The sequence below is a fragment of the Schistocerca piceifrons genome, chromosome 1 (genome assembly GCF_021461385.2).
Source record: "Schistocerca piceifrons isolate TAMUIC-IGC-003096 chromosome 1, iqSchPice1.1, whole genome shotgun sequence".
Classification (NCBI taxonomy): domain Eukaryota; kingdom Metazoa; phylum Arthropoda; class Insecta; order Orthoptera; family Acrididae; genus Schistocerca; species Schistocerca piceifrons.
The window spans coordinates 996,238,233-996,264,813 of NC_060138.1; the positions used below are offsets into that span (position 1 = coordinate 996,238,233).

General features: G+C 41.7%; 1 protein-coding gene across 3 annotated transcripts in view; it reads left to right on the forward strand.

Moving 5' to 3' along the window:
• LOC124783694 (regulator of G-protein signaling loco) overlaps positions 1 to 26,581 on the forward strand; it is a 243,733-nt gene that overhangs the window by 2,872 nt on the left and 214,280 nt on the right. The window contains exon 1 of one of the 3 annotated variants that reach the window (XM_047254078.1): positions 18,072 to 18,136. The exons of the other annotated variants lie outside the window; for them this stretch is intronic. Coding sequence (XP_047110034.1) covers positions 18,092 to 18,136 — 45 coding nt within the window. The 5' untranslated portion in view covers positions 18,072 to 18,091. Of the gene's footprint in view, positions 1 to 18,071; positions 18,137 to 26,581 lie in introns of those variants that run through there. 3 annotated transcript variants of the gene reach the window in all.

A 26,581-nucleotide genomic window follows, 5' to 3' on the forward strand; every position in this document is an offset into this window, starting at 1 on the left:
CTTAGATTTGTTGCATTTGGTGGCATACAAATAAATTTTATGTCTTGAACATTACAGAGCCTGAACTAAATAATAAATTGTCTCCAAGAATAATTTTAATGTCTTCTATATGTCTGGCATGTTGGAGAATAGATCCACCAAACCAGTCCATTAATGTTGTATTATAAATCCACCATGTGAAGTTTGACTGTACTAAAACCCAGCAGCACAACATCATTTTTTGCAGCAAGGATGACATTGATAGCCATTTTGTACCCAATGCTTTTGAATATGCTCACCACTGTATGTCGCCTAGGGAGTGAGGAAGGCACCAGTGACTGACCCACAGATTATGATGATGATGATGATGATGATGATGATAATATTCGTTACAGTTTTAAGATGACTGCATATCTTCTTCATTCGATCTCTGTAGATCACAAGTGATTTTCTGCAGTCATAACTTTTGCTGATGTTATAATTGGACAGAGTGGATGGAGGGACACAAGGTTATCTTAATAAATACAATATGGTTAGATGATCTGGAAAATGAATGTTATGACACATATAAAATGCAAAATACTAGCTATGTATGTATGCATTGCAGTATTTGTATTGCACTACAGTATGATCAGTCTTACCCCATAAGAAAAATGTATCACATTGGAGATAACAATAAAGATAACTATGATAATTAAGAAACAATAATATAAAAGACTATATTCAAACAACAGGACATAAAAACAATTTTCTCTTACATTCCGAAGTATTTAGCCACACAAAAACAGCTGAAATTGTAATCAAATTTTATCGTGTTATCACGCTACAAGGAGCAATGCTAGATTTGTTCATATGTTGGATTCTTGTGTAAATACATTCATGTTGCCGCCAAGATGAAGAAATCTTATCATCTTTCTTCATTTTAACATGAAATTAATTACCTGACAGAGAACTGTTAATGATCAAACTCACCCCTTACTATCAGCCTCAATGACAAATGTCAACTTTTCAAAACACAACAAATTTCTTTGAAAATGTGCAGCTAATATCTTGATGGCAACTGGAAATGAAGTTCATGTCTGATAGCAGTAGTGATATATTTATGTTTGTAGTCCTGATTGTTATGGAATGGCAGGAGATAAAAATATTTGAAAAATTTGTGTGAAAAATGAAGAAAATGAACACAACCAGGATGGTGCAGTCTTTCACTAAATTTGCAGAATGGAAAATGGAGAAGAAAAGGGCCAACTAAACCTACCAACATTGAATGTCAGCTTTGCCGTGTAGTTTAGTGATGATGTGGCATTTTTAGTGGCATAGATGGACATACTTGGATAGCCAGAAGAAGAACAGAACACTGGCAATTTTTCTTTTACTTCTGTAGTTTTTTTTTTTTTTTTTTTTTTTAATGTAGGCTGTAATAGCAGACTGATATGTTGCACAGCTCAAACCCTACATTAGGCTGGAAGGTGACAGGTTGGTTGTTAGTTAGGAAAGCCATCAAATGTGAACAATAAATCTTAGATATGATTAAATAGTGATCTGTAGTGTCACCTGAGGTTTGGGTTGCACATTGAAATGTGACAGCTTGGTTTTGAATTGGCAAAGCTCTATGAAAGGTTTCAGTTAATCTGAAGGAAAAAAAAACAGATTAAGGAATCAAGAAGGAAAATTGAGTAGACTCAGGGAAAAAAAAAGTGAAAATGGGAACAAAAGAGAACAGATTGATATAAAACATAAAAAATAAGAAAACAGTACAGTCTTGGGTATTACTATTTCTCAACAGAAGTTGCACTAAAGAGACTGCTTGAGGGGAAAGCAGTCTTTGTCCACAATATTTTGAATTGTAATATTCAGAGCTACAAATATAGGTGACATAAGAAGCTCTAGGATCTTCTGCTTATACTAAAAGAGTATTTGTTGCTTAAACAGTAACTTATTGCTATCACAGGCTGAAAGTATGCATTCATCCTCCTCACACCTGTCACTGTTCTGAACACTGTGTGTATGTATAGTTACGTAAGTGCATATGCCTTTCACTGCTATGGCATTCATTATAACTACTAGTGAAGAATATCAAGAACTGCATAACTGTATCCACTGACATCTATTGGTCCAAATGATATGATTCAGTACCATGTGTTCTTTACGTGTCAAAAAATAAACAATGCAGTTTTCTCTGCTCGCTGAAGTAGTAGTGAGACTGCATCTGGTTGAGCATTATAAGGTAGAAATCTTTTGTGCTTGGTACAATACTTCTTACAGTAGTAACATGCCATTGGAGTGGACAGGTGGGTCAGTCTTTTATTCTGTCAGCAGATGGTATCCTTGTCAGGGAATTGGAATGTATTGTAAATTATGTAAGAAACAGGCCAATTAATGTCATCAGAGCATAGTTTAGAAATAAAATTACATCTCATTAACACGGTACATGTAATTCTGTTAGAATGTAAATTTATTTCTTTATGCATATGTCCAATCAATTAAACTGCACTTTATTAGACTTTAAGAGTTCTGTGAAAATTGAGAAAAAATCCTTAAAGTCATTAATTTCTGATTTTATGTCACTGGCTCGCTACTGGCCAGTGGGTGTGTTGGACCTTCCATCGAGCTACGGACCCCCTTGAAGATGTCTCCCGCAGTCGGAGATGAAACGTTGGGAATTGACACAGAATTCATCAACCGACCATGGCATAACAGCCCGGATAATTATAATGGACATGATATTTCCGGCCGTGAAAGTCTACATTTTAGTATAATTGACATACAGTTATCGAATCAGAATATGACATTTATTTAGGCCTATTACATTCTGTGCTCACGAGTCCTAGATGATGTTGCTGATTCATGTTCATTGCTTGCAATCTACTTTTCTCAATGACATGATTTCTTTCTTTATAATGTATTTCTAGAATGTTCATTTTATGCGAAACAGTAATTGATCTTGATCTCTAAGAAAATGGGACAAAATATTTTTTCCTCCCATAAGAGTGATGGTAAGATGACAAACATCTGCTGAAATATCATCTTGTAATGACATGTACCACGGAACTTCAGTTCTGGTGAGCCCAAGGGACGAGAAATCAGTTGCAAAAGATTAGGAGAAATAGTGACCATCTCAAAACATGGTACAATTTAAATCATTAATAAGTTGGTTCAGAGAAAAGTTGTGCAAAGGCCTACTGCTTGTTTACAAGTAGAATGGTTATGTAATGATGCACCAGTAGTTTCGAATGTTGAAATTTTAAGTTTTGACTATAGATATTCAACTGCTGTTTTGTCAAAATTACTAATGTTTCTCCTTCTTTTCTTTTCATGCATCAGAAGCACTCGCTTTTATGGTATGTTGTAGCTCTTTAGGGAAATGTTTTGGAAATCTAAATTAAGTGTTACATTGAATTAATGTTTCACTTTAATTAAATATCTCTAGTTATGGAATGAAAATGAGTGAAAGTAAAGAATAAATTAGTTTGATTGTAAGATAAATGGCATAGGATTTACTGTTCAATAAACAAGTTATTCTGGCAACTGGAGTGAGGAATTTGAAAATGCACTTATTTTTATTCTAAATCTAAATGATGTCCTTCTAAAAACATAAGTAAAGAAGAGAAACAGGTACTTTATTCTGCACTGCTCGTAAATTTTCATTGATGAATAAAATACTAAATGTTTGTTTATTTTTTCATCCAAGGATCATCTCTCAATGATCTAGGATTTGTCATCATAAGACAATGAAAATAAATACCACAAAATATACTTACAGAATATATTAAGTCATTATGAGAGTAGGACAGGTGGAATGGCATTGATGTTGCTGAAGGAACCATCCCAGCATTTGCTTGAAATTATTTAGGAAAAACCATGGAAAATGGGAATCAGTATGGCCGGACAATTCAAAGTCCATCATAAGACATAGCACACATGTGAAGTGTGAAGCTATCTCCAGTTTGTTCTGTTTTTACTCGTCCTTTCTAATATGTGTTTCATGACATTAACTGTCCTATTTTGCATATTATTATTATTATTATTATTATTAATCGCAGGATCATGCCCAAAGATATAGGAATTGTTAATGTAACACAATACAAATCAGTAGCTCCAAACGTACAAGATGCAAATCACGTAACTTGCTTCAGGAGGCTAGGCAGGTGCTCTGTGAGTATAGGACAGGTGGTCATCTAAGGGCTTGATTAAGGAATCATCCCAGCATTCACCTAATTAGTGATTTAGGAAAACCATGGAAACCCAAATCAGGATGGGCAGACAGAGCACCTCCACTAACCTGTATATGAGGTCAGAGTCTCAACAGCTGCATTGCCCCATTCCTTTGGTCCCTATTGTGTAGTGTTCCTTGATATACATACAATTTGTTTAAGATAACTTGTAGTACATAACACAGCTCCGTTCATCATCACCTAACACACCAAGGACACCTACTAGGGACTCCTGTTACACTGAAGTGCGTGTTTGAGTTTCATGCTTCAAATAGAGCATCTTATTGCTAAAGTGCCTTTTTTGTGTCCCCACAGCGAAGTACTTCTCAGTGCATTGCAGATTTTGTGTATTACTGACAGAGTTCTCCTCATTTGCTCTACTATTTTATAGTGGAACATGAGGTCTGTGTGCATATTTATTTATTTTTCTGAAGACGTGAGTACCAGAACTCCAGCGACTCGAGTGCATGAACCATGATGACTGTTTGGCACTCGACCACAAAACAGCCATTTCGAATCCCAAAAATTCGGGATAATATTCGTCATTGGATTGTGGTGTGCAAGATGAAGTTCCGTGCGGTTCCACACTACACCTGAGCGCTTCCGTCACGAATCTCTGACATCTCTCCAGTCCCTGTAGAGTGGTGACCATAAACAGTTAGCGATGACCTCGAACAGACGGTGGTTGTATGCTTTGAACCTTCCATGGTGATTTTAGGAGGGTACCAAAGACAATCGATCACTACTCGGATCTTAGCTGCGCAACATATGCTACACGCACTCCCTCTTTCGCTCTTCGGAAACACCGCATCCAGTAAAAAAAACAATGCTAAAACATGATGGATTCGTTTTCGGTGGCGCAGTTATACGGATGTTAAGTGTAGTATTCTGCAGAAATTTTATGTATAGCATGGAAGTCAAAGTAATCTGTCAGCAAGTCGGACAATTATTCGTACTAATAACCAGACTAATTCCCACACAATGTGAAAGTTATCTGCAGCTGTTGACTCTTGGTAATTTTTTATGTACTTCGAATCATTCTAATCATTTCAGGTGGCAATGTGGAGGCTTTTTTTTTTTTATTTCCGCCTTCCTCATCGTTACGCGTGTATCTGTTCAGCAATTAATCCGCCTGTAATTTGCTAATTTTTTCCTCCTGACTTTATCAGTAGCTGCTTTTCATTTGCCAGTAGCCCGTACATAAAGTTACCTCAGCGCTTACGGAATTATGTTTCATTTCTGTCGCCCTTAACAACGTGAACATCGTCAGTTTCACCTCCTCGTCCGACTCTTCTTCCTCTGCTGCTTCTTTTTCTTCTACTACTCCTTAATCTTCTTACGCCTTTGTAGTAACACTGTAAAGCTCAGACTCATTCGCGTGCCAGTAAGCAGACTTTTACAGACAGATGCAAAGTTGTGAAATTAAAATAATTTCACGCAGAATAGTGAATGCTTAATGCATTTATACTTTAATGTACGATGGCTTTCAGAACACTCGCCATTAGCTGAGATTTAGTATGTGCAGACTGGGTTCGCTGATTATGTTTCAGATCCACTGAATGTATAAAGACAGCCGATTCATATCGAGGGAAAACGTCGCGCACGAACTGTAGGTTACTAGACCACGGCCTGTTTAGCTCCATAAACTGGTTATACGTATATAAATTCTACTTTAGTTGTTTCAGCGCTACAGGCCCTTTTTTATTTCGCATACAATAAACTTGTTGTCTTTGTCCTATCTCTCTCGACCAAATTATATTGGCCATCCATCAAACACAAAGTCTGCGCATTTTACATAGTAATTACCTAGGCTTTGAAAAGCACCCTAGAGACAGAGGCAAATTGCCAAGCATCTTATGTTTTGAAACAGTACTACTACTCCTTGAGACGCCCGCTGCGCCTTTCATACCAGTTACTGACTTCCGTTCCACAGGATTCGCTCTGCCCTTGAGGGCAGGAAGCAATTTGATTGGAGGCTGCCGCTCGAGTTTACTGTCACGCTTCATGTCATGCAATACGGACTTGCTTGCCTCAGGATTTGCTTTCTGACTCTTTTCCAGCACATCGCAGCCGAATAGTGCGTCCAATCCGACTTCACTCTTTCAGAAGTTGCAGAATTTTGCTATTACCCGAATAGTGAGCCAGTAATGTCCGTGCAATCGTCGCTATCCAAAGACTTGAAGATTATGCAGTGTGTGAGAGCGTTATAAGCACCTAGTTTAAATTAGTGCTCTTCTACTTCTTCACCCGACGTATTTAAAGTGATTCATCGCCTTGAAGCCTACGGAAGTAAAATTACTGGAATGACAGAAAACTATTAACCGAAGTAAAGCTGAAAGGCCGTTGTTGTTCTCTTATGACTTAGAAGGCTCAGATTGGAGTGAACAATACCGTTCTCTGTGCCGATTTTGCCTAGATGTTCGAAATCATTAAGAAGCTGTACACTACGGTTTTAATAATAAAAGGTTTATAAATAATTTCTGCCAACACCTACGCGCTTTTTACGTTCAAAGTGAAATTAACTCGTCTGAGCTTATGCAAAACGCTGGACGCATATGCTTAACGCACCCACCTCCTTTTAAGGAGAAGGCGATGGTTCTTTCATTACTCTCTAACGCTGAAGAGATGACCGCAAATACCTTTCGTAAAGATAAAACTCGACGTGACCTGATTGTGGTTTATACACTAGACTCGTTATTTGCAAGGAAACGATTGCATTCGCCGCTCCTCACCCCCATCCCGCCTTGAGTTCACCGTGTTTTTATTGATTGCTTAAGTCGAACTCCAGGCGATTCCTTCGCCTTTCTTCTCCATCTCGAGTTAGCCGTCTCTGTGACATGGATGTGTGTGATGTCCCTAGGTTAGTTAGGTTTAAGTAGTTCTAAGTTCTAGGGGACTGATGACCACAGATGTTGAGTCCCATAGTGCTCAGAGCCATTTTGTCTCTGTGACGTCATCGTGGACTGCACACCAGAGTGATTCTCTTATTCATTGCAGTTTGTGATCTTTCGCGTAGATACAGACGCATTTTCATCTCTGAATTTCTAGACTTTGTTCTGACCATTAAAGGACACTGTATAATTAGAAAGCCAGTATTCTTACCCCTTTCGCAGGCTTTACTCATAGCGACATGTTTCGTTTTTAAATTACTTGGACATTCTGCAACACTATCAGACTCATCATGCGATCCGTCTGTCTCTTAGGTCGTCAGGACACACTTCTGTGGCCCTTATAAAGTGTAAATGCTAAGCATTTGGAAGACTCCCTATGTCATTGAGTTTCATCTGTTGATAGATTTTCTGTAATTGGTAAGATAATTAGCTATTATTTTTATTAAATGAAACTATATAATTCCAGAGACCGTTTCAAATCTCAAACTCAGGTGATGTATGTATGCAGACAAGGTACTAATGAAAATCGGTACCAAGGTCTGGATTCGAACTCAGATCTCCTGCTCACTAGACATATGCGCTAACCACTACGCCACGCGTCCCGGGTTCGATTCCCGGCCGGGTTGGGGATTTTCTCTGCCCGGGTCTGGGTGTCAGTGTTGCCCTCAACATTTCATCATCATCATCATTCATGACAGTGACTATATTGGACTTGGTAGAAATTTGGGCCTTGTACGGGTGCCGATGACCGCGCAGTTGAGCGCCCCACAAATCAAACACCACCACCACCACGCTACCCTGGCTTTGCACAATAGCACGGACTACCTAGCGCGCCTCCCTCCTCGACCCAAGTTCCATTCGCGCCTCAGCCCACCTTAATATTCTCCCCTAAACTCGAAGAGCATTGCAGATTCTCTCCAGCCGTATTCGAATAGCACCTCAGCATCGAACGAAACGGGGGATCATTCCTAAAACCGAGGCACAGGTGCTTTAGTTCAATGAAACTAAATAGTTCCAGAGAACTTTTCAGGTTTCAGACATTTGTGGTACAAATTTTCATTTGTCGTTTCAGTCTGCATATATTCAATTAGCTATTGGTTTAGGTATTTGGAACTGTGTATCCACCAGTCATATGTTATAAATCTCCCGTTGTCGGGATCCAAGCTTGGTGTTTAAAAGTCATTTCTTTCGTTTGCCTTTTAATGTTTTGAAGACACTCTGAGGGAGGGTATTAAATCGGTATTAGCCCGAACCAGGAAAGTGTATGCCTGGAAGCTTAGTAATCGATATGTAACTTGTATCAGATTGCACATTTTATCACTACTTACTCTTTGACCACAAGTGATGCGCCTGGTGAGCGATGAGACCAGGGAATAAGTGAAAGCAGTTGTGCTCCGACGACGACAGGCGTTAGGCAGAGTATAATATGAGGCGATGTGATCGTGGACCTTGATGCTTCATATATGCTGAAGTATTGTTTTATTTGTGTTTCTGTAAGCTTCCAGAAGTACAGACTGTTGTCGAAAATGTGACAAACTATCCTATTGCCGTTGCTACAGCGTACACGCTCTAGTACACAACTCGTTGCCAGTACTCATTAAATGGCTGTGCTTATAAGGGCGACGTTCCTGATGATTATTTTCCTTTGCCATGCAAGAGTGCTACTGCGTAAGAAGTATCAATCACTGATTTTTGCGGATGTTTTCAGTGGTCTTTGCTATATGTGGCAATGTCATGCTGTAAGATCCCGTGGGGATGTTCAGTCAAGTAACTGGGAAAGCTTTCTTACTTTGGCACATCTGTTTGGTACAAGAGAGTACCTGGAGTCCGGGTAACCGATACGCTGCAAGAGTATCCGGTCGTGAGACTGTGGGCTCGCAGTGTTTGGGATGGCGACCTGAGAGGCACGCGGGCTGGGGTCACGCCCCGGCAGCCGACAGTCCCGTTGCTGTTGCTTCGCGTTGCGTTTGTGCCGAATGCCAGCGGCGTGCCAGGCCCAGCTGCAAGTACACGCACTCTCTCTGCAACCCGCTCAGTGCCCTGTGTCAGCGCTGATCGCTTTGAACAGGCGAGGCTCGCTGCCTGCAATGAAATTTGTCGCAACTCCGAGTGCTTCAAAGAGAGCAAAAGTTATAAAATACACTGACGGGAAATAAAGTCCCAACATCAAGAAGGGGCTGTGCGTCTTAAACGAAAGTTGGTAGGCGCATTTTTACCTCTGAAAGGTGACGACTAGTCAAATTTCACGCCAGTCGCATAAGAGCGGCGCTAGTAGCGCCAATATAGGGATGCATTGGAAATCAGGTTTGCTTGAAATGCACGCTGCAACGGTCGTAAGCATTAGTTACCTTTGAGACCGGGCGTGATGAGTTGATGTTAGTCAAGAACGCCACGAAGGCGACAAAGACGCCACTATCAACACCTTGCTGAGTTTTAATGAGGTCGTGTAATAGGTCAGGAACGTAGCCACTGTACATGATTGCTGGCAGCGATGGTCACGACAATCTACGGTCGTTACGAGACCAGGCTCAGGACAGCCACGTGGCACTTCCGAGAGAAAACACAATCGTTTTCAGCTTATGGCCCTGTCGCATCATACTGCATCTGCAGTAGCAATTCGAGCAGTAGTTGGCACAACAGTGACACAACGAACTGTTACAAATCAGTTACTTCAAGGACAGCTCCGAGCCAGACGACTTTTAGCGTGCATTCCAAGGACCCCAAACCATCGCCATTTGCGACTTCAGTGGTGTCAAGCGAAACCTCATTGGGGGGCAGAATGGAAGTCTATAGTGTTTTCTCACGAAAGCTGGTTCTGCCTCGGTCTCAGTGATGGCCGTGTGTTGGTTAGGAGGAGGCCATTTGAGGGCCTGCAACCAACCTGTCTGCGTGCCAGACACACTGAACCTACACCTAAGAGTTATGGTCTGGAGTGCGGTTTCGTATGACAGCAAGGGCACTCTCGTGGTTATCCTGCTCACCGTAATGTCGGTCTGGTGATTCGACCTCTTGTGCTGTCATTCAGGAACAACAGTCTAGGAGGTTGTTTTCCAACAGGATAACTCTCGCCCACATACGGTGTTGTAACCCAACAGGCTGTACAGAGTATCAGCTTGTTCCCCCGTGGCCTGCTGGGTCACCAGATCGGACGACAACTCCGGCGTCATCCACAAACAGCATTAACCGTCCCTGTGTTGACCGACCAAGTGAAACAGACATGTAACTCCATCCCCCAAATTGACATCCGGCACCTGTACAACACAATGCATGTTCGTTTTCATGCTTGCATTCAACATTCTGCCGTTTACACCGGTTATCAATGTACCAGCGTCTCACATTTGCAATGGCTTGTCTCGTCCTTACGTTAACCTATCATCTCGCAATGTTAATCACTAAATATGTCACGTAGACAAATGTAACCCCGAAATTTCATTACTCTGCATGACCTATTTTGTGGTGCTGCGATTTTTTTCGCATCAGTATGCATGTAATGTCTACTACTTCCTAGAATTACCCAGTGGTCAGAGGTTTCGGTTTGTGGATCAACATTCGCCATTTGTTTCGATACAGTTCGTCTTCTAGACGCCTATCTTAAATAACAGTAAACGGCTCCACAAAATTATTCAAATTAAACTTTATGTCGTGTATTGAGAGCAAACTCTGATTGCATCGTAATCACATTGGCACTCCACGCCATTTACGTTGTGTATGTGTTTTTTGTTCTGAGAAGACGTAACTATTTTAGCGAAACCTGTTGTTTAGTGTACGTTTTTAATTTTAGAATAGGGCAGTCGGGCTATTGAACACCAACAGGGTTCGTACGCCACCACACTAAGCGCTGTAATAATAATAATAATTAGTCACATACTCAGGGAATGACCATAGGGGGAGCAGATGCAAGAATCCTGCATCGCTGCTCATGACAAAAAGAAACAGGAGTGGACAGACAAGAGATTGTGTATCCAGTATTAGAATCATAAGTTAAAAGAGCTTTGGAAAAGATCAAATAAGGCAGAATGAATAGATAATATTCCATCGGAATTTCTAATATCATTGAGGGAAGCATCAATAAAAACATTATTCACGTTATTGTGTAGAATGAGATAAACATCAGACTTTCGGAAAAAAATTGTCCACACAATTCCGAAGATTGCAAGAGCCGGTAAGTTCGAGAATTATCGCACAATAATCTTAACAGCTCATGCATCCAAGTTGCTGACAACAATAATATACAGAAGAATGGAAAAGAAAATTAAAAATATGTTAGATGACGATCAGTTTGGCTTAAGGAAAGGTAACGAGACGAGAGAGACAATTCTGACGTTGCGGTTGAAAACGGAAGCAAGATTGAAGAAAAATCAGGGCACGTTCATAGGATTTGTCCACCTGGAAAAAGCGCTTGACAGTGTAGAATGGTACAAGATGTTCGAAATTATGAGAAAAATGGCGGTAAGCTATAGGGAAAAGACGGGCAATATACAATATGTACAGGAACCAGAGGGAATAATGAGACTGGAAGACAAGAACGAAGCGCCGGAATTAAAAAGGGTGCAAGACAGGGATGTAGTCTTTCGCGCCTACTGTTCAATCTACAGATCGAAGAAGCAGTGACAAAAATAAAATAAAGGTTCAGGAGTGGGATTAAAATTCAAGGTGAAAGGATATCAGTGATTTGCTGATAACATTGCTATCTTCAGTGAAAGTGAAGAAGAACTGAAGGATCTGTTGAATGGAATCAACAGTCTAATGAGTAAAGAATATGGATTGAGTGTAAATTGAAGAAAGACGAAAGTAATGAGAAGAAGCAAAAATGAGAACAGAGAGTTAGTGATAACGATGTAGACGAAGTTGCGAAATACTGCTGCGTAGGCAGCAAAATTACTCATGACGGACGGAGGAAGGCCAGCAAAATAACCCGTGACGGTCGGAGCAAGGAGGACATAAAAAGGAAACTAGCACTTCCAAAAAGCGCGTACCTGGCCAAAAGAAGTCTACTGGTATCAAACGTGGGCCTTAATTTGAGGAAGAAATATCTGAGAATGTACCCTTTGAGCACAGCATCGTACGCCGGTGAAATATGGACTGTAGGAGAACCGGAACAGAAGAGAATCGAAGCTTTTGAGATGATGTTCTACAGAATAATTTTGAAAATTAGGTGGACTGATAAGGTCAGGAATGAAGTGGTTCTCCGCAGAATCGGCAAGGAAAGGAATATGTGGAAAACGTTGACAAGAATAAGGGCCTGGATGATGGGACATATGTCAAGACATAAGGGAATAACTTCCATGGTGCTAGAGGGAGTTGTAGAGAACAGAAACTGTAGAGGGAGACAGAGATTGGAATACATCCAGCAAATAACCGAGGACTTAGGTTGCAGGCGCTACTCTAAGAGGAAAAGGTGGGACAGAAGAGGAACTTCTAGCAGTCCGCATCAAACCAGTCGGAAGACATATAACAAAAATAATATGAAAGGAAGGTAGAGGGTGAAACCCGGTGCCGGCACATAGGCTGCTCTTCTCAAAAAGCACCACGAGGACCGCCGAGCTTAACGTCCCCATCCTACGGACGGACCACCAACAGTCCCTCGTTTCATGAGACACAGGAGAGAGGTTTTCAATTTAATCCTGGACATTGGCGCAAAGAGTTGTGATCGGAAACCTTACGCCACGACCTCTCCTCTCCAGGCCAGCTAAATACTGGCAGTGAAAATTTCATCACCAGGATTCGAAGCGGCTTACCTCCGAGTCGAGCGCCACCCACAGATGTGTTCAAGTGACCTCGGCTAGAGAGGCGATATAAACCGCCCGAATAACAAGGCAGCGACACATACAAACGAAAAGAAAAATGTAAACTTATTACAACTCTTGTACTGAATTTCGATTACGCTGTTACTTAATTGCGGATGGCACTGACAGATTATTATTATGAATAAAGTAATCATACTGAATTTTGATTACGCTGTTGCCGGTCGTTGTGGCCGAGCGGTTCTAGGCGCTTCAGTTTGGAACCGCGCGACCGCTACGGTCGCAGGTTCGAATCCTGCCTCAGGCATGGATGTGTGTGATGTCCTTAGGTTAGTCAGGTTTAAGTAGTTCTAAGTTCTAGGGGACTGATGACCTCAGATGTTAAGTCCCATTGTCCTGAGAGCCATTTGAACCATTTGATTACGCTGTTGCTTAAGTGTGGATGGCACTGACAGATTATTACTATAAATAAACTCGTAATTCTTCAATCGAGAGGGTCATACTAAATAGAAAAAAAAGAAAAAGGCTCATTCATACCCTTTCACTCGGATTTTACTTCGTTAATAGCAGTAATTAATATCCCTTGTTAATGCGATTATAGTGCTGTGTGGATTACTGTTCATCATTCCATCAAACGAAACAAAATTAAAAAACATAGCTGTTCTCACATTTAGTAAATTAAGTAATGTATGGCAATGCGATTCATTAATTTTCGTACTGACAAAGTATTTCGTAAAAAAATACTTGAACGATTAGTTATTATTGTTAGCAATCAGGAATAGGCATTGTTAAATTTCAGTAGGGTATGTAATACTAAAAAAGTTTATTTTTATTGCAAGGTAATTAGCGTTGTAGCAACGAGTGCCTTCAGACACTGCAGGTGAACATCGCGTAGTCGTCCTCCAGTTTCCGTATATGTCGCTCGTGATGTCATTTGCCCATCATTTTAATTCCCCCATCTTGTTATTGCCACTACAGTTAACACCAGGCATTTTCTGGCCTTAACATATTGGCGTTTTTACGTCTGAAACTTGCACCTTACTGTTCTACAGTTACCACTCGACTGCAAGAGATCGTTGCTGTACTCGTGCCCTGAAACATTAACTATGGTCATTTTAACATTTCTTAGATACGTGTAACTCTGCCCCTCACGCAGATTACATCAGTCCATGTAAAGTACTTTTTTAGTCTTTCAAATATTATTACATTAATAGGTAATGTGTGAGTGATTTCCATATCGTGAATTCAAACGAAAAGGGAGAAGTCCTATTATGGGAAATGAAAGACAGTGAGGTTACATGTCCATACCATGCTAGGCAGTTCTCTCACGTTTTCGCGATGACAGGTGCCACGTTCATATCAGTTGTCTGACGATGATGTTTTTTAAGCAGTCTGTCAGTCAACTCTTTTATCCGACGCATCATTCACTTTTCCATGAAACTGAGGTCTTGCGTAGTTGTTCAGTCATTGGCCAACACTCTGTGCCATGCTCAGCTAAAGGCCCGTACCACTTGCAGTGGAATTATTCTGCTACATAGAATCCTTTGACTTTGCATCATTTGAGTTACGCTATTTAACAGAAAAATTGAACCCAAGTATATCGGAAAAGGTACGTTCTATCGATGCATATGGTGGCAATCTCGCGCAGTTCACATCCAGTCGATATGCTAGTTCTTCCCATACTTTGAGCCGGCCGGAGTGGTCGAGCGGTTAAAGGCGCTACAGTCTGGAACCGCACGACCGCTACGGTCGCAGGTTCGAATCCTGCCTCGGGCATGAATGTGTGTGATGTCCTTAGGTTAGTTAGGTTTAAGTAGTTCTAAGTTCTAGGGGACTTATGACCACAGCAGTTGAGTCCCATAGCGCTCAGAGCCATTTGAACCCATACTTTGATCAACAAGTATGAAGTAACTGACTGTTCCACGATTGTTCCAACCGCTATTATCCAGTCTCGTAGATCAGGTGGCAGCGAAATCCCATACATACAATTCATTAGAAGAGACAAATAAAGAAGTCACATGGCGTAGGATCGAGTGAACATGGAGAACACGGTAAGCGAGCCATGATGACAGATCTCTTGCAGCCAGACCCGCAATTGGGGGATCGCCAATTAACCAGCCCCATTTAGGATTACTCAATTGAAGAGACGCGACTCTTTTTTTTTTTCTTCAAATGAACTACTGTGACCCACGTTGCAGTTGCAGAAAAACTGCAGTTGTGGTTATCAAGATAAGCAATTCTATTCACATCTGCTTCAGTAGAGAAAACGGCCCATAAACTAGACTTTTGAAGTACCGGAATAAAAAGCATTCTGTTTTGCACTTTCGCATTGAAGAAACTCGTGGTAATTTTCTGATTCCCAGATACTCATGTTGTGAGCGTTTACTGTTCCATAAACATGAATTCTTGTTCCAGAACCAAAGACGATACGATAGAGTCCACTTCAAGCACGAACACTACGTTTGTGACAATGGTACACGAACCGTTGTCGTAGGCTTGAGAGCTAACGATTAAAGACGTTACGGACGTAGTTGCAAACGCTTCCTAAAAATTAATTTCCTTGTGCATGGCTTCATCACTGCAGTAAACTATTTGAAGATTACAACCAGTTCCCCACTTACAGCTGTTTAATACATTTAAAAAGAATTTTTCATTTACTTGGGCTTTGTTAGATCATTTCGGCGTATGACCACTATCAAGTGCTTTCGGAAATATCCACCACAACGAGGAATAACGATAATGTAGTAGCGATGAAGGCAACGAACCCAGCTCCGCAATACTAAGCCGTCATATAACGTTATAAAGAAATTGTACCAGTTCCCGTTATCAGTGCTGTACAATTATATTTATCCTTCGTTGTGTTGGATGTTTCAGGAAGTAGAGCGTAATTGCCAAGTATCGTAATCAGCTGGTACTGCACAAGGGAATGTGTTTTAAACATATTAAACAACGTAAAGTTACAAAATGGTCAAAAAGTTTTATTGGAACACCTCCACGTGGTACGAAACCCACTAACCCACCTCCCAAGAGATTTCGCTCAAAATACGGTCTCTCACGATCATTGCACCGACTGTTTTGAATGGATTACACCATGTACGGATGTTATCGCGCGGGGATCACACTCAAACGTCTTATGGAACGCTCGCTGAACTATAAGGACGTAGTCGCTGATAGCGAAACAGAGAAGGCTTTCGGTTTAGGACTCGCCCTCTTTGTTTACGACCCTTTCAAACGGCGTGCTGTGAGAATGGATTACGTACGTGGACACAATTTAATTGGCGTATGTGTCATTTTACAGAAGCGTTGAATTGTTACCGTATACCACATCTAAGAGGTGCAGAAAACTATGAACCTTCCATTGTCTTGAATTATCCTGTAGCGTTTGAAGCTGGAATGACGTTAGGGAGATAGGAACTAGAAATTTCATATTTTTCGACCTCATATTTGCCACTATTGGTGTGAATTAGTTTGTGAAAGTCTTGACACGAACGATGTGCTCCCTTATGCACCGATATCAATTCTTCACGTTCCTTCATTAGTGCAGTCAATGACCAGAAGGGCCCAAAGGTGCTCTGTGGTTAGGTACAGGGATAGGGAGACGCGATGGTAAGTTAGGTGTTGATATGTTCTATACTATATCCGTTCAAGATATCCATCAAGTTTTTATCTCTTAAAACAACTTTTCAAACTTCCTAACAGATTGCAGGTCGTGCAATTCGCGTAAATAACTGGCCGCTAATTTGCTTACGTGTTGATGGCGCCCGATAGCGACCCAGATGAGTTGCATAGGCTTTATATCAGGCGAATTTGGTCACCGAGACGTCAACGTGAATTCACTGTAAAGCTCGTCAAACCACTGTAGCAGGGTTCTGGCTTCGAGACACGGGCAGTTATACTGCTGAAAAAGGACATCATCGTCGGGAGAGACAAAAAACATGAAGTGATGCAGTTGGTTCGCAGCTGTCAGCGTGACTTCGATTACTACTACAGGTTCCATCTAAGCGCAGGAGAATGTCTGTCATAGCATGATCCCGTTCCCAAGAGCAGCGCCCGTGGCGCGCTGCACGTTTCGAACCGCCTTTCACCTCGATGACGGCGTTCGTGGAGACGACCGTCGACCTAGTATCGCATAATGTGATTCACCCAAAGAGCCGACATGTTTCAATTGATCGACGGTCGAATCCCGATGGTCCAGAGGGGGAGGAGATTAGTGTTTAACGTCCCATCGACAGTGTGGTCATTAGAGATGGAGCGGAAGCTCGGATTAGGAAGAATGGGGAAGGAAATCGGCCGTGCCCGCGGCTTTTGCCTGAAGCTATTAAGGGAAATCAAGGGAAACCTACAGAAGGATGACCGGACACTGGTTTGAACCGTCGTCCTCCCGAATCCGAGTCCAGTGTGGTAACCACTGTGCCAACTCGCTTGGTGATAGTCCCGTCGCCACTGCAATCGTAATTGACGATGTCGTCGGGTCAACATGTGAACACGTAGGGGAGGTCTGCTGCGGAGCTCCTTGTTCAATAATGTCGGATGAACGGTGTGCCCCGAAACACTTGTGACTAATGACCTCAGCAGTTGAGTCCCATAGTGCTCAGAGCCGAAACACTTGTGCTCTGTGCCACCGATGTCACTGATCACCATTATTCCTACTTTACATAGCAGACAAGCCTCCGAACCCCATGGTCTATGAGGAGTCGTGGACGCACAACCATCTAGCGCCTAGTGGTAGTTTCACTATCCTACCTCATTCCGTAGATTCTTACGACAGTAGCACTTGGAAAATTCGAGCAGCTTCGCCATTCTCGAGACACTCGTTCACAGGCTCTGCGTAATAATACTGCCCCTTTGTCAAAATCGCTTATCTTATGTTACAGCGTCACGTACTTGCAACGCCACCAGGCGCCATCCAACGCCACGGTGGGCAGTGGTCATAATGTTTTGGTGTATCAGCATAATTATAAACATCACATGAACGTTCTTTAATGCAAAGATTGGGGCGTACCGTCGATTCCTTTAGTGACATCCAAGAATTAATAATGAAATTGTAGAACATTTTCTTGTATTGACCGTACAGTTTCCGTTCACGGTATGGAGAAGAGCGTGTTGTTTGTGACACGGCAGTACGCGTGAGAAAAGAAAGCGGCTGTGTTGTAGGAGTGTGAGCCACGGCGGCGCATTCCGTCCTTCAGCGATAATCGTGGCTCGTTGAGCCGTGTCAGAGGGCGGCAGTAGCGGCTCGGCGCCCGGCCGCGGCGATGCCACCATGTTCGGCTATGTTGTCTGCAGCGTACACGGCCTCCAGCAGCAGGTACGTGCCACACCAAACGCCTGTATTCTTCCCTCGACTTCTACCTGACACGACGCTTTGCCGCGTCATCGCAGGATACAGGTAATCACGCGAGCGGTAATTCGTGGATCCTGCTGAATAACATACGCGAAGAGCCTTAGGTTACTGCGTTCCCAAGTCGAAGAGATGTTCTCTGCGGACGCGAGCACGATTGCAATTTCTTGCTCGTAAATCCATTATATAGTAACCCCGCGTAACTGCTGCGTCACGTAGTGAGAATCGCTGATGGAGAGAAACCTGTCATTCGTATAGGCGTGCTCTGGACGCGGTAGGTCTTCGAAACTGACATTGGATGTTTCCGGATTGGTTTCTTTAGTGGAAAAAAATGCAGATATGGACAACGCTTCATTACCTGAAATAGTTACGGGCCGTTTTTCGCACTGTGCAGCGTGAAAGCTATTATAGGGAACGTAGGATATTCAGTTTGTTAGTGCTATGTGTATAAAGCTTCCAGTGATCACATTCTAGTCAACAGTTGTGAGCATAAGAAGCAGGTATCGCTTTTCACGTAATAACAGTTTTCTTTTATCGTCGATACTGCTTAGTGTAAAGAGACTCTATGTAAGAATGTGATAGAGATGCATCATTTGCAGTTTTTCAGCGCCTTAAAAACTTACCCTAACCATGGCTGTCGAAGAATGGCCATCTCCAATAGGCTCGCTGTTCAAAACGTACTTCATTTTAACAGCAGCTTGCTTGGAAGTTATTCGTAAAAATCTTCATTGTATTTTATGCTATTAAGTAATTTGACCTGGTTTACAAACTGTGGCTTCGGGAAATTTTTACGATACGAGTACTTCTGATCTACTATTTATACTCTTTAAAAACTCATCGCGAATGACACTTGAATCATTATATAATTGGAGTTCGCGATGAGTTAGTAAAGAGTATAGATAGTAGAGCAGAAGTACTCCTATCGTAAAAATTTAAACCAGCGTTTTAAAATTTCCCTTTGCAGTAGCGTACAGAATTGATAGATAGAACTTCCCAACAGCTCAGTAATGTTACATAGAGAAAATCTAGTTTTTGGTTTTCTTTTTTCGAATAGAAAATTATCACGAAGGGTGAGAAACTGCTCTCAGTACTTTAAATGAGAAACATCGCTTATCATATAATACTTTCGTTGCTTGATTGAAATCCCATAGTGTGGTGCGATGACTATGTGTGATAAAATATGAAAAATTGCACGCTGGGTTTCAGCTCGAAGCAAGGCGAGTGTACTTCGTCATCGCAACAAGTCCACTAGAGCACGGTAGCGTTCGAAGCAGACGTCATATTCATGACTGCTTCCATTTTTGTTATGTCGGTAGTGCATTTTATTTTCCTTCGCATCATCGTAAAGCTGCCTATTTAACAATTTGTGATTGATCTACGACTTGTAAGCAGTCTCAAATGCTATTGTTCAAATGGTTCAGAGCACTATGGGACTTAACATCTGAGGTCATCAGTCCCCTAAAACTTAGAACTACTTAAACCTAACAAACCTAAAGACATCACACACATCCATGCCCGAGGCAGGATTCGAACCTGCGACCGTAGGAGCCGCGCGCTTCCGGGCTGAAGCGCCTAGAACCCCTCGACCACAGCGGCCGGCTGTTATTGTTAATCGGAATAGAAGTATAAGCTTCACTTTCCAGCACTAGGTAGCATACAAATCAAAAGGCACTTTATAATTAATAACAATATTTTTAGATAAACTGTAGAAGATTTCGGTCATTCATAAATAAGATTGTTGAATAAAACTGGAAATGTCTGAACTACTAACAGCGTCGATCTATTTTCTGTAGATTTTGAAACCAGGTAACATGTTATTCTAGCACCCGGGTTAAATGGTACGCTTTGTGTAAGTTTCCGCTAGTGAAATTGATTTCTTCGGACGGAAACAAGTGCGCGTTGTCACTGTTTGGAAGTTCATTTTGTTTTGTGCACTCGTAATGTGGTTTTCTCGTAGAAGCAGCCTGAACTTCCGTTCCTCACTGCTTGTCCTTTTGTCGGCAATGACCTCCATAAAACAGTTGTTCTTCCAGGAGGCGTGATTCATACTTCCGCTGAAACGGCTAACAGCCTTTGTGGCCACCGACAGGAACGCCAGCTTCTCCGAAATGAAAATCAGGGTAGTTCATCTTTGCGTGGGAGCACTGCTGTTCGTAATGTAATTGCTGGCCATTGATAAACTTGGCGAACTCATTATATCCTCTTTGTTACACAAGACAACGGACTGGTTGAGATGTTAACAAATCTTCATCCTGGGAGTGATTAGAAACTTATTGAACTTCGTACCTCATGTTTGCTAGAGTAGGCGAACACGATAATAAGAATCTGCCTCGTAGAATGTTGAACTGAGACAGTCACTATTCAGATCAATGAGGAGGTAGCTAATATTTTATTTGGAAAAAATTTAACTACGTTTAGAAAAACGTAGTTAGGTCTAGTATCCAACTAACTGTGCACGAACTTATAGAAGTACACAGAATGTAGATTGAACCACGCAAATTAACAACCCAACGCAGACATCTTCAAATAGTAGAGTCTGTTCTGAAGTCGTTTGATCACTGCGCGATGCCGGCACCTGTGGCCGAGCGGTTCTAGGCGCTTCAGTCCGGAACCGCGCTGCGGCTGCTGCTGCGGTCGCAGGTTGCAATCCTGCATGGGCATGGATGTGTGTGATGTCGTTAAGTTTTTAGTAGTTCTAAGTCTAGGAGACTGATGACCTCAGATGTCAAGTCCCATAGTGCTTGGAGCCATTTGAACCACTGCGCGATGTTACTTATTGGTAGCAGACGAAATAGACATGATACTACAAGGGTCTCAACTAAATTTTCAACAAATGAGCACTAGATGACCACGTTTGGATGTGACAATACTATTGTTTTTAATTTTATTATTAATACAGTGGCAGCATAGACACTGTGAATAGTTTGTTCATAATGAGCGTATGGGAACAGTATATGACAGTCTCACAATTTCGTATTCGAGTAATCCTAATTCAACAATAATTCGTTGAACTGCTACATCCAAATGTTAGGTAATCAGTCGCCTTCAGGAAACACTACATACAATTAGTTTGCCTCTTAGCGTCACAAAGATCGACCACAATCGACTGGTTAAAAAAAAAAAAAGAAACTGCGCTCAACGTATTGTGTTGGTAATTATTACTTTGGACCATCTGTTATTCACAAGGCAACATCAGTGGCCTGAAATACATATACCATTTTGTCATACATGTTGAACATTGTTGAGGTTATGTACAGTTCGATATTTTCTGATTTTTTTTAATGACGTAGTAATAGTGTAAATGAGTAACTACAGATTTTGTAAATGTTTCTCTACATGTGTTCTTGTTCCGGTTTAGAGCTGGTCTGCTTACTGCCATTCGAAATTTCACTTGCACAGCACTCACAAATAAACTCATTTACTTGATATGTGTTTCGGATGTTGATGCCAACTGTTGAATTGCGCCAACTACGGAATATGTCTGTGTGATATCTGTGCTCTCTCTCTCTCTCTCTCTCTCTCTCTCTCCGTGTGTGTGTGTGTGTGTGTGTGTGTGTGTGTGTGTTTTATTGGTACCTTCTGTCCTATTGTATCATTTCTTTAATTAAGTTTAGCAAATAGTTTTTGTTGATGTGTGTCTGGTCGTGTGTCACCTGTTTGCTCCCTGCAATGGCTTTCTGGATATGATAATTTTCTGTATTCCTGTGCTCAGCAGGATGTAGAGGGTCGGCACGTGACTTGCCGGAAGATACGGCAAGCTTCGGCATAAATCGAAGATTGTCGTACAGTCTAAGTTACATTAACATTTAAGCGTGAAAATGATTCGTTCCCCACAATTTTATACACTTCGACTGTAGCTTAAAACAGACTCGTGTCAGTTGGTGTTAGGAAACGCTCAAAAAATTCGACGAAGTTAATGCATAATCCGTGTACAACATCTTATGAGGTGGTAAAACTTGGATATATTCGTAGAGCCAAAAACTAAGCAGCAACAATTGTTTGGATGCTCCAATACCGCAAGTAACGCGAAATGTCCGTGCACATGCTTCCAAGAAAGTGATGGAAGTTTTCGTTGGTTACTATGGACACGTCGCAACCATTGCTTTATAGGATCAAAGAAGAGTTATTGCTGTGTGATGTATATATATTTTTCACATAGCACGACAAACATTGATTATTTGACCGAGAAAAACATTGAATCTCATTGCCTGTATTCACCTGATTTATCGCTTAGCTAATGCAAATCTGACCAAAAGTAACTGGTCACCATTACTGAACGTTAACGTGGAGTGTACCCACCCTTCGTCTTTATGACAGCTTATTTTTGCTGGGGACACTTTCAGTGCCGTGTCGGAAAGTCTGTGGAGGAACGGCATCCCAGCATTCCTCCGGAGCCGAAACCAGTGATGGTTGGGGCGTTGGACGTCGAGGTCTGGAACGATGTCGACTTTCTAACTTATCCCAAAGGTGTTCCATTTCGTTCTGGTCGAGAGTCGAGCAGGCCGGTCCATTTTAGGAATGTTAATGTCTGCAAACCATTGCCTTTAGGACAGGATGCATTGTCATGCTGATGCAGTTGTTGTCTCCTCTGCTGTACGCAATACACAGTGCTGTAAATTGTGTTCAAATTTTTCTGCATTTAGCGTTTTCTAAGCTCAGTAAAGGGACGATATCCTAACCATAGTATTGTAATACCACTTCGCTGTTGGTGCTGCACACGTAACGTTTCGCGGCATTTGCCGTACCTACACCTTTCCATCGGATTGTCACAGAATATAGCACGATTCATCACTCCACATCACTTGTTTCCAGTCATTCACTGGCTAATGGGGTCGCTCTTTACACCATCTCAAGCGTCACTTACCACTGACAACAGGAATTTGCGGCTTATGAGGAGCAGCTGGATCACTGTAACCCATTCTTTTAACTCCCTACGCACAGCCATTGTGCTAGCTGGACAGCTGGTAGCGCTTTGGAACTCACGACCGATTCCTTCCTCTTGACTTCAGGCGATTTTTTGACAGCCACCCTCCGCAAAGCTGTACGCCAGTACATGAGATGCGCCAGGGCTTGGTTAAGCTGTGGTTCTTCCTTGGTGTTTCCACTTCACAATTACATTACCAACTGTCGGACAGCTTTATAAGGGTTGAAATGTCTCTGATGGATTTGTTACTCAGGTGATGTTTAGTGACGAGTACACGTTCGAGGTCACTGTCGCTCCTGCTGTTACTGCGTCTGCCGGCCGGAGTGGCCGTGCGGTTCTAGGCGCTACAGTCTGGAGCCGAGCGACCGCTACGGTCGCAGGTTCGAATCCTGCCTCGGCCATGGATGTGTGTGATGTCCTTAGGTTAGTTAGGTTTAATTAGTTCTCAGTTCTAGGCGACTAATGACCTCAGAAGTTAAGTCGCATAGTGCTCAGAGTCATTTGAACCATTTGTTACTGCGTCTCTACTGACAACACAATATCACCGCGTCCCTTCATACTAGCCTCGCGTGATATCTAGTGGTCATTTCTGCATTACATAGGATGTCCCTATACTTTTGATCAGATAGCAGTTTTTTTTTTCCTTTTCATCCTGCCTGTAGAATCTTCAGAAAGCTGTTTAATCTTTCCAAAACCGTATTTTTGGGGTACCAGTGTCAAAGCGAAAGAAAATGTTTCCAGAAATGGATCGAACGGATGTAAATGTATGTTGTTGTTGTTGTTGTTGTTGTCTTCAGTCCTGAGACTGGTTTGATGCAGCTCTCCATGCTACTCTATCCTGTGCAAGCTTTTTCATCTCCCAGTACCTACTGCAACCTACATCCTTCTGAATCTGCTTAGTGTATTCATCTCTTGGTCTCCCTCTATGATTTTTACCCTCCACGCTGCCCTCCAATACTAAATTGGTGATCCCTTGATGCCTCAGAACATGTCCTACCAACCGATCCCTTCTTCTGGTCAAGTTGTGCCACAAACTTCTCTTCTCCCCAATCTTATTCAATACTTCCTCATTAGTTATGTGATCTACCCATCTAATCTTCAGCATTCTTCTTGTCCAAACTATTTATCGTCCATGTTTCACTTCCATACATGGCTACACTCCATACGAATACTTTCAGAAATGACTTCCTGACACTTAAATCAATACTGGATGTTAACAAATTTCTCTTCTTCAGAAACGCTTTCCTTGCCATTGCCAGCCTACATTTTATATCCTCTCTACTTCGACCATCATCAGTTATTTTGCTCCCCAAATAGCAAAACTCCTTTACTACTTTAAGTGCCTCATTTCCTAATCTAATTCCCTCAGCATCACCCGACTTAATTAGACTACATTCCATTATCCTTGTTTTGCTTTTGTTGATGTTCATCTTATATCCTCCTTTCAAGACACTGTCCATTCCATTCAACTGCTCTTGCAAGTCCTTTGCTGTCTCTGACAGAATTACAATGTCATCGGCGAACCTCAAAGTTTTCATTTCTTCTCCATGAACTTTAATACCTACTCCGAATTTTTCTTTTGTTTCCTTTACTGCTTGCTCAATATACAGATTGAACAACATCGGGAAGAGGCGTGTATATAAATTTGAAAGGCGAATGTTTTGACACCATATAAACTGATTTGTACCAAAAATGTTTTCATTCGTTGTTTTGTAAAAACTTACAAGGGAGCGCTTTTGCTAATCCTATGTTATCTTCACCCAATCTGTACCCGGAGAAATGACGCGTCGTTCCGATGTTGTCATACCCGCTCGACCCAGATTCACGGCGTTCTCGTTAAAGCCAACCGCAAGATGAAATTTGGAGGGTAACTTCTGCTTGCTCACATTCCCACTGTTCTTACAATGGCTGCTTCAGTCAATTAAGAATCCGGAAAGTGCAGGGAAACACAGGAAGTGTTTCACTGTTGTTTACAGGTGGGTGCGTCGCTAGCTGATTAGATCTGTGTTCCTGATACAGTCTGGTTCTTTTGTATAACCTAAACTGCGCCCGCGACTCTACGCTGTTTTACCCAGCGTTGAACTTGAAATGTTCCTGCGTGCTAGATCTGCACGTAGTAGTTGCACAAAAAATAATTTCGTCTTTACATTTCAGGCAATGCTCTACGCTTCCCTTTATTGTGAATACATCGTACAGCAACTTTCGCAAATCCAATAAAAGTGATACAGTCGTAAATTAATAACCGCGCCACTTCAAAACCGTTGTGTACCCATCAGGCCAAAATTTTGGGAAACAGGCTGGAACAGGGAACAGAACATAACTAATTGGCATTTAAACAAATGTTCAAATTACACGCACCTGCATGAAGGAGACATCAAACAACGACGAAGAAACACACTGCACGAGATGAACAGAAGATTAATACAACATCTGCAAATAGTAGGTATCGACGTCGAAACTGACTATAGTAACATAAGCTTTCTGATTAGATCTGTTAGATCTGTTTTGGCTCAACACTAGAGCGATGTCGGAGACCCTTTACCAGGGAAGAAAGGAAAAAGATAGATGCAGAGATCTTGCGGAAATTGAAAATACCAATAATGGGAAATAACATACAGAAAAAAAGCTTCGCGCAAAGAAATTAGTTTGAACAGTCTAGCGTTTCATTATCGTAATGCAGCAAGTCGATTTCAATGTACGTTGCTGATTTTAAAATGGAGTATGGTATCCATGCATTCATTGTCGTCGCAGAATGTTGTTTTGCTTGTGGCATTAGCTACAGAACCCACCTTTGCAAAGAATATTGTGTTTACAGAAATTTATCGTACTACTGTATCATGTTTATGGAATCATTGCGCAAAATCTTACTACCATACTGTGTCGATCAGCCTCCTAAACGCTACGGGGAGACATTTTCCTGTGTGGGAATATTTTTCCAAACCTTTAGGAGATGGTGTCGCTAAATTAATGTAGATAGCGCACTTTTGTCTTCTATATTTTTTTGTTCTGCTTTTATATATTTTTCATTTTGTGTCCCTACAACTAACTGCCTCTTTTTAAAAATAGAACTGATGAAAAATCAGTATGTTGAACACTTTCGTTTTCAGAAGGTGCAGAGACCCGTGGAAAGAATGATGTGTGATGTACTTCGGACGCCTATGAGGAACTGGCGCCCGGTCGTTGATTTAGACGTAGAAGTTTTACAGCCATCGCTTATGGTGTAATAAAATTCAGCACGACCTTTAAAGCAGATGCAATCGTTCCACACTATGGTGGTGCTCGACGTAGTTGCGATCTCGTGGTGTGTGTGCCTATCGATTAAAGGTTGATAGCCATTTTTCTTTTTACTTTCTCATCAGAAGAAAACACGATGCTTTTTTTGTAGTAATACCACGGTGTATTTGGGGCTTATTGAAGTCACGTGGCTGTTTATTTTTGATGAGATTTAATGACGTTGGTTGGCTCGGGCTAACTTAAATATTTACAGG